Raw genomic sequence first — 16,141 nt, 5'->3', positions numbered from 1 at the left:
GAAAGAACAGTAGCACTACAGAAATTAATTTACTCATCCATTTAAGTTATGAGACGACTACAGCCGCGCAGCGCGGTCACCACCGCGGACACCTCCGCCCCCCGCAGCTTGCGGGGTCGGGAATGCGTCTCCCCACCACGTTCTTTCTCCCTTGGAACTCCGGGAGGTAGCCTTATTCAAAACGGCACAGACTGCCTCAGGGGCTAGTGCGCCGGCGCGGGCACCGCGTGCCCTCTGACCTGCTGGCAGTGACGGAGGGGGAGCAGGGCGCCGCCATATTGGCTGTTGTCCTGAGAGGGAAGCGGCGGCGGCGGCGGCGGCGCAAGTGGTGCGAGGGAGAGGCGCGAGCAGCAGCATGACTCGGAGGCGGAGCAGGCCGGGCGGCGGCGCGGGCCGGCGCGAGCGGGCCCGGGCTGCGGGGCCGCAGAAGCCCCAGGCACCCGAGCCCGCGCCGCCGCCGAGCTTGGAAGGGGGAGCGGGTGCAGGGCCCCCCAAGACGCCCGCGGAGCCCGACCGCGACGGCACCAGGGAGGAGGACGAGCCCACGCTGGCGCCTGGCCCGCAGGTAGGAGCGAGCGAGGCGAGTTCGGCAGCTCCGGCGCTTTCACCTGGCCGCAGCGGGGCCCGGACGGGTTGGGGATGGACTGTCTTTTCCCCAGGGCCGGGGCTGAGTGAGGCTTTCTCCGCCGAGGCAGCAGTGCAGGCTGGATCCCTCTCTCCAAAGCCGAGGCACGGCCGTCTTCTTCCCGAGCCCAGGCTGCCTACCGCCTCCCGGCTGGCGCAGGAGCTAACCTGCTGGTCCACCCACACCGGGACCGGGCTCGATCCTGAGGCCACAGCCTCGCCTTGCCACTTCCCCGGGTTCGCCCGGTTCCCCGCCTGCCCACCGGCTGTCCGGGGGCGCTGGGGTCTGGAAGGCTGCAGCCTCTTCCCGCTCCCATGTGGGAGCGGTTCCACCCTGACCCTTACTGCTTGCAGTCGCTGTGCCCTCCGCAGCTGTGCCTCAGCACACATATCCCCTGGGACCGCCCTCCTCGCCCTGCCCCGCCGAGCAGCTGGAGCAGACAGCCAGGCTGTCCAGAAGACTGGTGAGGCTCCTGCACTAAGCTGGAAACCCAGCAGAGCCAACCATTTCTCTCCTCTGTATCTCTGACCCACGAGACGCCTGCCCCGACCCTCAGAGCCTTGGGCTTGGCGACTTCTGCTAAGAATGAGCAGTAGGAGGAATCGCCAAAGCTTCCAGCTTGCCACCTGTAAGAAGGTCACTTTCTCTTGAGCAAAGGAGATAATGGGAGGTACCCTGCCAGTGTTCACTGAGAGGTCCGGGTGGCATGAGCCACAGTTGCTCAGGTAGGGTTGTGGCACCTGGGACTGGGTGGCTCGCCCTAAGCTTGCTTTGACAAAAGAGTTTTGAGTTGGTCTTTTGGCTGAGCCTGCCAGGGAAGGCAGGCTCCTGCAGGAGTCTTGGAGGGTCGGACGCGGCGCCGGATGAGGCTGAGGCGTGGCTGAAGATGCATTTGGCTCTGCAGACACTGCATCGGGCAGCAGGGGACTCTGGGAGGCTGGTGCAGCTGGAAGGCATGGCTCTTGACAGCCTTCTAGTAGAATCTCTGGAATTGTGCATGTGAGTGGGGATGCCATTTGGGGTACTATTCCCAGAAAGCCTTCCCTCACCTCCCCAGTTGTGTGAGGTGCCCCTCTGTGCCCACAGCCCCTGTGTTCCCCTCTGGTATTACTCCCCATTCTGTGATGAAACATTCTGTTGATGTGTCTGTTCCCCACACTGGACCGTGAACTCCACAGGGTCAGTCTATGTCATCTACCTGGTCCTGCTGACATGGAGTAGAAAGAACAAGATGAATGAGAGAGAAAATGAATCCTTTGAGAACCTGTGCTTGTTGTAACCCAATTTTGATGCTAATCTCCTTTGTGTCTCAGATCACAATACAAATTTTTTTTTTTTTTCTCTGAAGCTGGAAACGGGGAGAGACAGTCAGACAGACTACCGCATGCGCCTGACCGGGATCCACCCGGCACGCCCACCAGGGGGCAATGCTCTGCCCCTCCAGGGCGTCGCTCATTGCAATCAGAGTCACTCTAGTGCCTGGGGCAGAGGACAAGGAGCCATCCCCAGCGCCCGGGCCATCTTTGCTCCAATGGAGCCTCGGCTGTGGGAGGGGAAGAGAGAGACGGAGAGGGGGAGGGGTGGAGAAGCAGATGGGCGCTTCTCCTGTGTGCCCTGGCCGGGAATCGAACCCAGGACTTCCGCACGCCAGGCCAACGCTCTACCACTGAGCCAACCAGCCAGGGCACAACACGAATTTTTTTTTTTTTATTATTCATTTTAGAGAGGAGAGGGAGAGAGAGAGAGAAAGAGAGACAGAGAGACAGAGAGAGAGAAGGAGGGAGGAGCTGGAAGCATCAACTCCCATATGTGCCTTGACCAGGCAAGCCCAGGGTTTCGAACCGGCGACCTCAGCATTTCCAGGTCAGTGCTTTATCCACTGTGCCACCACAGGTCAGGCCAACACAAATTTTAATTAATGAAAATATCACTACTTATTCAGTGTCAGAAACCCCACCTTCATCCTCATCACCTACCCTGGGCAGAGACTGGGATGTGACTACCCCGATTGGACCTCACCCTCACCTGGTCTGATCTCTGACCTTGAAGCAGCTTCTCTTCTAGCTTTTTCTTTTCTTTCTCTAGACCCGGGTGGGAGTGCTGTTACCCAAAAGGGGAGAGTAGGGGAAGGAGAGCCAGGGATCTGTGGTCTTGGCTCCTCACTCAAACCATACAATACTTTAGAGTCCTGTGCCACTTATCCAGCCTATAATATTTATGACCAGAAAAGAAAGTTTGGATGGTGGCTTAATCATTTAGTTTTTATTTAGGATGCATCTTTCCTCAGAGCTACAACCTTCATTAACATATGTTTCTACAGTGTTCTTACCTACTTCCCTGCTTGCTTGATCTTCTATTTCATTCATTTTCATGCCAGGCGCTTTACATACCTAACTTTTAATCTTCCCACCAGCATTTAGCACAAATGTGATGAGTTAACTATGGTATGATTATTGGTCTGCTTTTGCTACATAAACTCATTGTGCAGGAACCTGTCAGGCTCCCATATACCCCATGCTTGGTGCTTAACAAATGTTAATGAATGAACTGAAGGATATAAATACTATTACCCCATTTTTCAGGTGAAGGAACAGAAACTCAGAACAACTAACATTTGCCCTAATAACTCACTATAGGCCTCAATGTGCTCCCCCACCCCCGACACACACACACACACACACACACACACACACACACACAAGGGATACTCTTATGTCCTATGGGAGATTTAACATGTTTTTCTGTTTTGTTTTGTTTTGTTTTTGTATTTTTCTGAAGTTGGAAACGGGAGGCAGTCAGACAGACTCCCACATGCGCCCAACCGGGATCCACCCGGCATGCCCACCAGGGGCCGATGCTTCGCCCATCTGGGCCGTAGCTCTGTTGCAACCAGAGCCATTCTAGCACCTGAGGCAGAGGCCATGGAGCCATCCTCAGTGCCCGAGCCAACTCTGCTCCAGTGGAGCCTTGGCTTCGGGAGGGGAAGAGAGAGACAGAGAGGAAGGAGAGGGAGAGGGGTGGAGAAGCAGATGGGTGCCTCTCCTGTGTGCCCTGGCCTGGAATTGAACCCGAGACTCCTGCACGCCAGGCTGATGCTCTACCACTGAGCCAACTGGCCAGGACCTAACATGAGTTTTTTGTTTGTTTGTTTTTTGTTTGACTATAGCCACAAAGAGGTGCAACAGACTGACAGATTCTCTTCTAATTGTGCCCCACTTTTTTCCCGGGGAGGGGGTTTCTGGTGCCAGAAGCAGGTTTTTGTGCCCTGGCAGAAAACACCTGCTGAAAGGGTCACTCATTGCCCTGCCCACAAGTGAAGATCTTTGGCTCCCACTGCCACTTATAACCCTGTCTGAGGTACACAGAGTAAGTAAAGTGCAACTTAGTGTTCTATGCTGAGCTGAAACTCAAGATGGCAAATCAGATCATTTCTAGTCCACAGACAGGTTCTAATGTCCCAAGTCATACATTGTTTTGTTTCTGGTTTTGTTTTGATTTGAACCAATATTTTAAAAAATTGAAAGGTTTCCCACAAAACTGGATTTGTGCCATCTCTTAAAACTCTAAAAGTTTGTTGCTGCTGGACCCACTTTTCTGTGAGGCAGTAATCTACAGTCTGAGTAGTGTCGCCTCCTCTAGTATGTGAAGGACACCTGATTTGTGCCAGGCACTGGGCTAGCTGGGAGTACAAAATTAAATCAAACATAGTGCCTGCCCATGAAGGGCTCAGGGTCTAGAGACCATATGTATAGTAATTGCAGTAAGGCTAGAAGAGCTTCGCTTCCTCTGAGTTAAGGTTCATAGGCTGCTCACTTTGGTTTCATCAAATCCCCTTCATTCATTTGCATAACCTTTACACATTTTAATACAGCACCTTGAACTTAATTGGGATCCCAAAAGTCTACTTCCTATTGTTTCAGGCCTCTAATCTACATTGATCTGCTCTCTATGAACCCAAATTCTCCTTTACTTCACAAGAAGACAAATAATTACTGCCCTATTAGCAAAGAAAGAAACTTAAAAGTAGTTGAAGTAGGCGTAAGAAATAGTGTTCAGCGTTACAGACTTGGGGTGAACTCTAAGCTCAGGTTCCTTCTAGCTTTGTGATTCTGGGCATGTTCCTCTCTTCTCTGAGCCTCATCAGCAACTTCACAAGAGAATGTGGAACAACCCACATAGCTCCGACTACATTGAGGTTCACATAAGAACAAGAGTCAGAGGTATGCAACAGGAACTGTGTTGGATGGCCCTCCAAAGTCAGTGTTCACACCTTACACCTCTGCCGGTTGTCTTTAGGTTTCTCTTGGACCACTCAGTTTGTAATCCAGGTGTGCACTCTCAATAAACCCCCAGAAGAGTGCTAGACTTGCAACCAGCAGTTGGTGGGAGTTGAGCTCATGCTGCCCTTCCCATCTCTGATCTCCCTTTAGCATCCCCTGGGGCTCTGCTCTGCCCAGTTTAGTTTAAAGGGACCCTAGATACATGGTTGCCCCACTGCTCAGAGTTAAACCTGTTCCCTCAAGGGACTGGAACAGATGATCAGTCAGTGTCATTATTAAAACCATCTCATTATATTTAATCCAGCAAGCATTATGACTTCTGTGCCAGGGTTTTTATTCAGGACACACAGATACCCAGGGTCCTCAGCCTTAAAACCATGGCCACCCAGCCTGGGCACTTTCATTGCAAGTAAGGGGAAATAATACTGAGGGAGGATCCCTGATGCCTGATTCTTTTTTTTTTTTTTGTAAGCCAGTAGAGATTCACTATGTAGAAATGCCAAAAGGCCTTTGAAGATGAAGACTTATCTGCCAAGATTTTTTAAATTTTAATTTCTTTAAAACATCCCAGAGTTATAAACTCAATATCTGCTATTAGATGAGCTATTAAGATCCTAATAGCTTTACTTACTGAACCTAGAATTTGTGAGAATAGGGTTTATATTTTAATTCATTTCTGGGATATTTATTGTGCATTCTCAAAAAATGACTTTTAAATTAAATTATAATAAATCACCTGACCTGTGCTGGCACAGTGGATAAATTGTTTACCTGGAATGCTCAGATTGCCAGTTCAAAACCCCAGGCTTACCCAGTTGACACATGTGAGAAACAACTGAGTTGATGCTTCCCACTCCCACCCCCCCTTTACTCTCTCTCTCATCTCTCTCAAATCAATACATAAAATAAATGAAAGCCCTGGCCAGATAGCTCATCATCCCGGTGCGCTGAGGTTGCCGATTCAATTCCCGTGTCAAGGCACATACTGAAGCAATTTGATGTTCCTCTCTCTCTGAATAGATATTTAGATAGATAGAGAGATAGATGAAGAATAGAATAGAATAATAGAATAGAATGGGTAGGCCTGACTGGTGGTGGCACATTGAATGAGCATTGACCTGGGACTCTTGAGTTCGTCCAGCTTGAACGCAGGGTCATTGGCTTGAACATGAGATCGTTGAAATGATCCCACATGTCGCTGGCTTGAGCAAGGGGTCACTGGCTCAGCTGGAGCTCCCAATCAAGTAACATAGAGAAGCAATCAGTGAACAACTAAAGTGCCACAACTATAAGTTGATGCTTCTCATCTCTCCTTTCTTATCTATCTCTCTCTCTCACAAAAAGGAATGAGTTAGGTTTCTACCACCTTGTTCTTACCTGCCCCCATTGCTGGGTGAGGCTGGCAGTCATTCACTTAGGCCCTTTGCACACTCTATGCCCAGTTTTCCTCTTGCCTGACCTGGGTGTTCATTTATTCTGCAAACACAAGTGGACAACTGATCTGTGCCAAGTCTGGGGATGCAGAGCGAATCAGACATGGTCCCTGCCCACAGTGGCCATGGTCTAGAACAGTGGTCCCCAACTTTTTTGGGGCCACAGACCGGTTTAATGTCAGAAAATATTTTCACGGACCGGCCTTTAGGATGGGACAGATAAATGTATCACATGACCGAGACAAGTGTCAAGAATGAGTCTTAAACGGATGTAACAGAGGGAATCTGGTCATTTTTTAAAAATAAAACATCGTTCAGACTTAAATATAAATAAAACGGAAATAATGTAAGTTATTTATTCTTTCTCTGCGGACCGGTACCGGTCCGCGGCCCGGGGGTTGGGGACCACTGGTCTAGAGCAGTGTTCTTCAACACACTGATCTAGAGAACACATATATAGTAATTGCACTAAGGCTAGAAAAGCATCGCTTCTCTGAGTTAAGGTTTAAATCCTAGATTCTAGTACTAGTCATTGAAAGTGGTTTGGCCTCTTGGTTTGTTTTCTCTTGTTTAAAATGACAATGATGCCAGGCTCACTTTAGAGTTCAGCCAGTACTGCATGTGAAGGCCTTAGCACAAGTAATAGCTATGATTATTATACATGCTGGATACTTAGTATGCACAGATGTGACAGCCTAAAGAAGGCTTTCAGAGCAGCTTCAAGGTTGAATAGAAGTTCTTCCAGACAACAAGGTGGGAGAAAGTGTCTAAACCAGTGGTGGTCAACCTGGTCCCTACTGCCCACTAGTGGGCATCCAGTTTAATGGTGGGTGGTAGCGGAGCAACCAAAGTATAAATAAAAAGATAGATTTAACTATAGTAAGTTGTTTTATAAAGATTTATTCTGCCAAACTTAGCAAAAATTGGACATAAAGTACTTGGTAAGTAATTATTATACGCTTTAACTTGCTGTAACTCTGCTTTATAAATTTTGTAAAATAAAATTACTTCCCTACTTTACAAATCACTATTACTGAGGAACCAGTGGGCAGTTAGAAAATTTTACTACTAACAGATACAAAAGTGGGCAGTAGGTATAAAAAGGTTGACTACCCCTGGTCTAAACAAAGGAAGTAGCATAGAGACCCAGAGGCAAGAAGCACCTAATTTATGGGAAGTGCCAAGATGTCAGGCTGAAGAGGTTCTTGAAAACCACACCAAAAAGTTTGGGCTTTATCCTGTAGGCAATGATGAATCAAAGGAAGGTTTTAAGTAGGAAAGTGGATGTAATGAACTTCAGTAAATTCTCTAATACCATAGGAGCAATTAATTCTCAGTGGAAAAGGCAGCTGGGATTGCTTGGTTTCACCTCTCCCTCAGCCCTGCCTAGCTTATCTTCAGTTCCCAGTGCTTTGCTGGACCCTGTCCCAGACCTACAGAATTGGAATCTATTGTTGGTAAATTGCCTCAGGTGATTCTGTGGCTGGATCTGGAAACTGCTGAATTGAAGGTGCCATGGGGATCTTTGCAGAGGCCTAGTATGTCTTCAAAGAATAGGGCGTCCCAGGGGAACTTTTCCATGAGCAGGAATAGAACTGCCTTAGTTTAAAGAAACAAAAGACAAATTTTTCCTGGTTCTTCTGTTACTGCCTTATTAATGATATTCTGCAACTGCTAATCTTCCTTTATGTATCAGAACACTTACAGATGCCTACTTGTACTGCCACCTCTGCTGAACAATTGGGAGGCATTGAACCATGAGACACAGGCCCTGTCCATGTAAGGCTTACAGTGTTGTGGAGAAGGTAGATTTCAACAACTAGGATATCTGTGATAAGCTCTGTTGAAGACATTAAAAAAATAATAATTAGGGCATTCCAGAACAAAGCATGGGTCATTCTGCCTGTGGACTTAAAATGATGTAACACCCAACTGATCCTGAGAAGGCAGAGGGAAGGTGTGAGGGAGTGCTTTATGTACATGGGGAAAAGAGTGGGTAGTGGCTCCTTGTGGCAGGATGTATAGAGCAGAAAAGGACCATACTGTGTCCCGGGAAAGGGCCCGTGTTTGCACCCTTTGGTTTGTTCCCATGCTGCAGTCCTATAGGCCATCTCCCTTTTAGTCCCTACACAGGAATCTTAGACCTCCTGCTCTCTTGGTGGTTCCCCTCCATTCTGAAATGAGGAAACTAAGGCAGAAAGGGGCCTGGAACACTGAAGTTTCTTATTAGGAAGTTGTAGCTAAAGAACATAAAGACTGGGAGGTTCAAAGAGGCCTTGAGGGTTACCTGTCTAGTCCTCTGTCCTGTGCTTCAAGTAATAACTTTGGATTCGGCAAGTCTCACTTAGTAAGTTTCCCTATCATTTCTTCTAGGACAGAAGAGGAAAGAAACTAACGGGTATTGAGCACCTACTATGTGCCAGGCCCAGGCCAGGTACTTTACATAATTTATTTTCATCTGTCCTCACAACTCTATGAAGTATGGTTTTATTCTAATTTCATAAATGAGGAAATTGAAGCTCAAAGAAATTGAGTAATAATCCAAGATTGTACTGAAAACGGCAGAACTGTGATTTGAACTCAAAATATTCTCTCCAGAATTCGTACTCTTCCCCATGAGATATCTGTGCTAGGGTTACAGAATAGTAGGTAATACAGTTCCAGGTCAGCAAGCAGCAGCTTAGGCCTTTCTGTGGCTGATTGTACCCAGGAAGCAAGTTCAACAGATGAGTTAGCCTTGGGAGGTGGAAGGCCAGTCGGGTCTGAGAGATTCACTATCCTTCTTGACTCAGCTAATACAACAAGAGCAGATTCTCCACAAACTGGCTTTATGGTGTGCAACAACTGTCCTGCCTCCTAAGAATCCTGAGCCTGGATGGAAGTTTGGGTGAAAACTACAGGGCACTGAGATGCGGTTATATCAGTACACTAAGAGTTAACTGCGGCTCTGCTTGCCAGCATTAGAGTGGTCTGAGATTCTTAACACTGAAGCCCTCTCTCATCAGTGGCCTCAGCAATGCCTTTAGCATAGCATGTTCAGTAGGGGCTGGTTCAGCTGCGCTTTAGATTTTGTTTGTGTAGATAGCTGAGACATGAGCCAGATAGGCTTTAAGCATTTGTTCATTTATTCAGTCAAGGGCTACTGTGTGCCAGGTCCAAGCCAAGCCTAGGTTCCTGGGCACACTAAGATGACCAAGGTAAAAGCTCCCTTCCCCCATAGAGCTCCCATTCTACCAGGTTTGGGGACAGACAGAGAGAATGTCTACGGTACAAAGAAATAAGTACAATACTACCAGAATTAGTTCTCCTTAGTCTGGTCCCCAAAAACTTCATTGACCTTTAACCAAAATCTTAGGGAATGAGTACGAATTTGCCATGGAGTTGTGCTGAGATGCTAAGTATCAATAGAGCCTAAGGTTCTCAGATAGAAATGGAGAGTAGAGATCAACTGGGGCCAAGTCATGAATGCCAGGGGCCAGCGAGTGCCTTGGTAATAAGCTTAACCAGAAAGGATCCTGGAGATTAAAGAGAGACCAAGGTAGGAAAGAGGAGCTAAAGGAAGATCATCAAACTGGATAGATACTCAAGAAGGCAAATAATAAGCTTACTTTAAGTCAGGGGTCCCCAAACTATGGCCCGCGGGCCACATGTGGCCCCCTGAGGCCATTTATCTGGCCCCCGCCGCACTTCTGGAAGGGTACCTCTTTCATTGGTGGTCAGTGAGAGGAGCATAGTTCCCATTGAAATATTGGTCAGTTTGTTGATTTAAATTTACTTGTTATTTTAAATATTGTATTTGTTCCCGTTTTGTTTTTTTACTTTAAAATAAGATATGTGCAGTGTGCACAGGAATTTGTTCATAGTTTTTTTTATAGTCCGGCCCTCCAACGGTCTGAGAGACAGTGAATTGGCCCCCTGTGTAAAAAGTTTGGGGACCCCTGCTTTAAGTAAAGCTCGGTGTCTTAGTTGGTTGGTTTTTAATTTATTTATTTTAATTGTGTCTTATTTTAACTTATGTTCCTGCCTGATTCTCCAAAATGAATATGAGGCATCCTGGTAGTTTGAGAGCATTGACAACACACTGCATGAACCTGCCTGGTTTAAGCATGTGTTCTTAGGCATGTGCTCTATATACTTTTATGTTTTCTAGCACCTAGCACAATGGTTGGCACCATGTAGGGGGCTTTTAAAATGTTTGTTGAATAAGGAAACAAATGGGTGAATGGAAGAGTAAGTGGTGATGCTGAGCTGGTAAGTTTTTCCAAGCTGAGAATTCATTATTTTCTCTGCTTCTGGAAGGGAATTTTAGCTGCTACTGTTGTCCTCTGCTTGCCTTGGTGACAAGAAACCTCTTAGAGTTGGGTGCCTCAGAGTAGAGTGTTTTAATGGGACTTTTCAGAATAGAATTTGGAAGCTATTGCAGAGCTGCTGGTTAGATACAGCATGTATCTTGGGGGAACCCTGTACACACATAGACGAACTCGTGGAAGTACACATAAGGAATCTGGGGGGAATGAAAGCAGGTTTAGTACTAGAAATGAGACCGAGCTTCAGAGCAGAGCTTGATCGCTGCCTGGTCTGGTGACTGGGTTATTCCCCATTAATTCCTAGTTGTGGACAGAAATTTATTCATGCCACCAAATAGCTATCCAGATATGCTGTGAACTCTGTCATTGTTTATCACTATTGCTTTCTGTGTACTCAGTGGGTGTCTGGCATCGTTACATGTTTTACGTTAGCAGAGCTCAGAGTGTTTGGTCTTGGTCCCTTTTACATTCCTAAAAAATTATTGAGGACCCAGAAGAGCTTTTGTTGACTATATCTATTGATACCTACTAAATAAAGTATTAAAGCTAAGAAAGTTAAAAATTATTTAGTTACTAATTCAAGAATAGCACTATTAAACGTATCATGTTAACAATTTTTAAATGAAAAATAACTTCAAAAAATGAGCAAGAAGAAGGATTTTGTTTTCATTTTATCAAATGTTTAAATATCTGGCTTAATACAAAAATGCTGGATTCTTACATGTGCTTCTGTATTCAAACTGTTGCAGTATGTTATTTTGGTTGAGGTATATTTTAAAAGATGCAGTCTCACATATATACCTAGTTGGAAATGAGAGGAGTATTTTAATAGTCTTTCTAGATGATTGTTGATATTCTCCTTTTGCAGTAAGGAACCTGTGACCATATCAATGAGGTTTTGTGTGTGTGTGTGTGTATTTTTCTGAAGCTGGAAACGGGGAGGCAGTCAGACAGACTCCCGCATGCACCGACCGGGATCCACCCAGCATGCCCACCAGGGGGCGATGCTCTGCCCATCTGAGCGTTGCTCTGCTGCTACCAGAGCCACTCCAGCACCTGAGGCAAAGGCCATAGAGCCATCCCCAGCGCCCGGGCCATCTTTGCTCCAATGGAGCCTCAGCTGCAGGAAGGGAAGAGAGAGACAGAGAGGAAGGAGAGGGGGAGGGGTGGAGAAGCAGATGGGCGCCTCTCCTGTGTGCCCTGGCCGAGAATCGAACCTGGGACTTCCGCACACCAGGCCGATGCTCTACCACTGAGCCAACCAGCCAGGGCCAAGGTCTTTATATTTATTAAAATTGTTGTATTTTTTTTAACCAATGTGTGATTCTTTAAATTTAACATTACATTTTGATCTTTTGGAAAATAGGTTCACTGAGCTATACAGATTTTCCAAATATTTTCACATTACATTTTATAATATTAAAAAATAACATTTGTTAATATCAACACTAGTTATGTCAGAAAAGTTGAAGTATTGGCAAGTTTTCAAGCTCATGGTGGTGGATACAAGTTTTCCAGAATTCTAAGTTTTCTTTGAAAGGTTGAATTTTATCATTGGCTAAAAATTGTTTCCTTGAAGTGACAGGTTCATATTTTTTTCTTTTTTAAGAAAATGTCTGCCAGTACCCAAGTTCAAATAACCAGTCCTTCTTTCAAGTAAAAATGGTATTTCATGAATAGAATGACTTCTCCTTTCTTTGATTTTTATCTCTTTTTATTCAGGAAAAACTAGAATGCTAGCATAGTAATTCTTAGATGAAAAGTCTTGGGGCCTGGTAAGATGAGGGAGCAGGGGCCTGGTTTAATGGCTGCACATGTCGACCCCTTGGGCTAGGAGTGGCCACAGTCTAGGACTCTCCTGGTTCCTTGAGATGGCTCCAGGGACATGTGTGCTGTAACATAAATCCAATGCGAGGAACCCCACACTCTCCAGAGATTCTGGTTCTTGGAACTTGTTTAAGCAGATTCCAACTTAAGAGAACCCCTAGAACCTCTCCTTCCTTGTTCCCCATCTTTTGCATAAGTCTAGCTCTGTGTCTGGAGAGGCTCTGAGATCTAAACTGAGGTAAGGAATAATTACTTATTGTCTAAGTTTAAAAATCAGTTCCATCAGCCTTTGTGATGAAGAAAAATGGTTGGATATTTCATTCGTTTCTTAAATATTTATTGACCATGTTCTTTGTGTTGGTAATACTGTGTCAGGTGCTAAAAAACACATCTTTTATTTTTTTTATTTTATTTTTTATTGATTTTAGAAAGAGGAAGGGAGGGAGAGAAAGAGATAGGAACATCGGTCTGTTCCTGTATGTGCCCTGACTGACCGGGGATCGAAACTGCAACCTCTACGCTCAGGCCCACACTAACCAACTGAGCTCTCCGGCCAGGGTTAAAAACACATCTTGAGAACAGCTAGTTGAAAGCCTGGGTTGATTTCAGGGCATAAGGGGTCATGTGTGCCAGGAATTTGGAAAATGGCAGGAGATTGTAGTCAAAGGGAATTCTGAACCAAGAGCTTTTCTCTGCCAAAGCAAAAATGTAAAGGAACAGTGGTAGTATTGACTGAATATAACACCCCACTGCTTGGGGTTCTCACCACTCTCTGGCAGTTAGAGATGAAAATGTCAAGAGAGACCTGGCCTGTTGTAGCGCAGTGGATAGAGCGTTAACCTGGAATTCTAACATCGCCAGTTTGAAACCCTGGCCTTGCCTGGTCAAGGCACATACAACAAGCAATCAGTGAACAACTAAAGTGAAGCAACTATGAGTTGATACTTCTCGCTACCCCCACCTCTCTCTTCTCTCTCTGTAAAAATCAATAAAATCTTTTTTTTTAAATGTCATAGAGAAGAGTCCCCAGGTCCCGCCAGGCATTGTACTCAAGTAGGTTAAGAGAACTTTGGGAATTGCCTAGAAAGAAGAACTCAAATATACTGAACTCGGGTCAGTGAATAAGCTAGTTGCTAGTGTAGACTAGACTTATTAAGAGCAGAACAGCTGGGGGCTAGATAATAGGTTGAGTGTCTACTGTGTGGATCCCTTGGCTAAGCTGTGCATCTCTAATGTCACTTAATCCTCTGGGCAACCTTGTGCAATGTAGGTGCTCTTGTCTCTGCTTCATTTAGGAGTTAATTAGCTTCCCAGGCTCTGTGTTTTTCTCTTTAACTGGAAGGACAGCCTGTCCTATAAACTCACTTCCATTGATGACTCCTTTCATTTATTATGTGTACCAGTTTGGCTCTAGGGAGAGCCACTTTATTTCCATGAACAGAGGCATCCTCCAAGGAATGCTGTCTTCCACTCTTCCACACTTGAGATTGGAACCATTTGGGTGAAGGTCCAGGGTAGGGAGATGGCCTTTCTCTGTGAGAAGCAATAATTTCAAGCAGTGTCTCACCAAGCTGCCTGTGTCCAGTATTGCCATGGGAACACCTAACAAATCAGATTTAGCCACGGTGTGCCCAACTGAGCCTAAACTCTGGGCTGCACTGTGAGGGGGCCAGACAAGAGTCAGATCTGGTGCTTGCCTTCTAGGAGCACAGCCCAGGAGAAGGGACAGAGAGGTAGGTAAATAAATTAGGTGGAAGGCACAGATGCTGTAACCAAGGCAGTGTGCTATGGGGTATGGGAAGGGAGATGAATTATAAAGGGACTCTCTAGGAAAGCTTGGGTGAGGTTGGATTTAAGCTGGGCATTTAAGCCCTGCTCAGCTCCTTATTTGGTAAACACGGGAAGGAAGGGGGATTTAAGCAGAGGATCTCCTTTAGCAAAGGCATGACTATTTAGGGAACTTAAGGGATGACTTCATGGAGTTGAAGGCAGAAGTTATTATTTTTTTTATTTATTCATTTTAGAGAAGAGAGACAGAGAGAGATAGAGAATGGGGAGAGGAGCAGGAAGCATCAACTTCCATATGTGCCTTGGCCCGACAAGCCCAGGGTTTTGAACCGGTGACTTCAGTATTCCAGGTCCACACTTGATCCACTGCACCACCACAGGTCAGGCAGAAATTATTTTTTAACAAGTCGCCTTAGAGTCATAGCAGGTGGAAGATTCCTGCATTCTTATAAAATATAGTGACATGTATTTCTATATTTTCCACCCTAGTCCTTATTTTAAATACTGTCTTCTGTTGCTCCCATCTGGTTCATTATTAGTACCATGTGTTGAACAACATAGGGCATGGCATGGGATGAGGTGCTTTGTCACGTTTAATACTCATGGCCAACTCTACAAGTTGGGACTTAGTCCCATTTTACAGATGAGGAGACAGAGTAAGCATAACTTGCCTAGCATCATGCAGCTGGAAATGATAGAAGCTCAGGATTAATGCAAACCCGTGTTTTTCCCACTGCACCCTAGCACTTTCCACATGTACTCTGGCGCCAAATGCAGTCACGTTGGTCACATGTTTAACTTATAAGAATTCTGTATTTGCTTTTAAAAGAAAACAGAAAAAAAAATACTCATTATATATTGCCATGTACTATATACATTTGAATTCTTTTTTTTTTTAATTTGTTTATTTTTTTACAGAGACAGAGAGTGAGTCAGAGAGAGGGATAGACAGGGACAGAGAGAGATGAGAAGCATCAATCATTAGTTTTTCGTTGCACATTGCGACACCTTAGATGTTCATTGATTGCTTTCTAATATGTGCCTTGACCGCGGGCCTTCAGCAGACCGAGTAACCCCTTGTTGGAGCCAGCAACCTTGGGTTCAAGCTGGTGGGCTTTTTGCTCTAACCAGATGAGCCCACGCTCAAGCTGGCGACCTCGGGGTCTCGAACCTGGGTCCTCTGCATCCCAGTCCGACGCTCTATCCACTGCGCCACCGCCTGGTCAGGCTACATTTGAATTCTTGGTCATACCTAAAACACATAGCCACACTTCCCTGGCCATATTAAGAATTTAAGGAATAATTTTACTCATAAAAGATTTTCATCTTAGGTAGTAACTTTAGAACCTAACACCCAAATGAAGTGAAACTCTACTATAGTAGAATTACATGTCCAGGTGTTTGCTGCCTTAAGATTATGGCCGCCCTGCCTCACCCGTGGTGGCACAGTGGATAGAGAGCCGACCTAGACGGCTGAGGTTGCTGGTTGGAAACCCTGGGCTTGCTCAGTCAAGGCACATATGAGAAGCAACCAATGAACAGCTAGAGTAAAGCAATTACTTCTCATCACTCCCCTCTATAAAACCAATAAATAAAGTCTTTAAAAAGAGATTATGGCCACCACCATTTCAGGGAAAGTGGGTGCTAGCCTCACCTCTTTCCCTGCAGTTACTTTGGCACCTTGTAGCTATGAAGAGTTTCCTGAGTACACTTTCCAAAGAGGCCTTCTTTGCCCTAGCTTCTCTTTTTCTGTTCACTTTCCACCCTTTCCATGAGATACTCACTACAAATGGGTTCTAGGAGGCTGTATCCTTTTGCAATTGCCACTAAGCGGCTGCCTTGTTCACTGAAATATTCCCTTGGCAAAGACCATGTAGGCTC

The 16,141-nt window shown here is 45.8% G+C and overlaps 1 protein-coding gene across 11 annotated transcripts in view; it reads left to right on the top strand.

Annotated features, from left to right (window-relative positions):
• The first annotated feature begins 214 nt into the window (after positions 1-214).
• Positions 215-16,141, top strand: part of FAM193B (family with sequence similarity 193 member B) — a 38,006-nt gene continuing 22,079 nt past the window's right edge. For 2 of the 11 annotated variants that reach the window (XM_066272356.1, XM_066272358.1), the window contains exon 1: positions 216-565. In XM_066272356.1, the coding sequence (XP_066128453.1) occupies positions 356-565 (210 nt within the window). In that variant the 5' untranslated portion in view covers positions 216-355. Of the gene's footprint in view, positions 1,351-1,432; positions 1,625-8,711; positions 8,773-16,141 lie in introns of those variants that run through there. The other 9 variants (XM_066272357.1, XM_066272355.1, XM_066272362.1 and 6 more) reach the window with 8 other exon arrangements.

The sequence above is a fragment of the Saccopteryx bilineata genome, chromosome 4 (assembly GCF_036850765.1).
Source record: "Saccopteryx bilineata isolate mSacBil1 chromosome 4, mSacBil1_pri_phased_curated, whole genome shotgun sequence".
NCBI classification, from domain to species: domain Eukaryota; kingdom Metazoa; phylum Chordata; class Mammalia; order Chiroptera; family Emballonuridae; genus Saccopteryx; species Saccopteryx bilineata.
The sequence above is the reverse complement of the archived record's forward strand: the minus strand, read 5'-3'. Positions and strand labels throughout refer to the sequence as shown.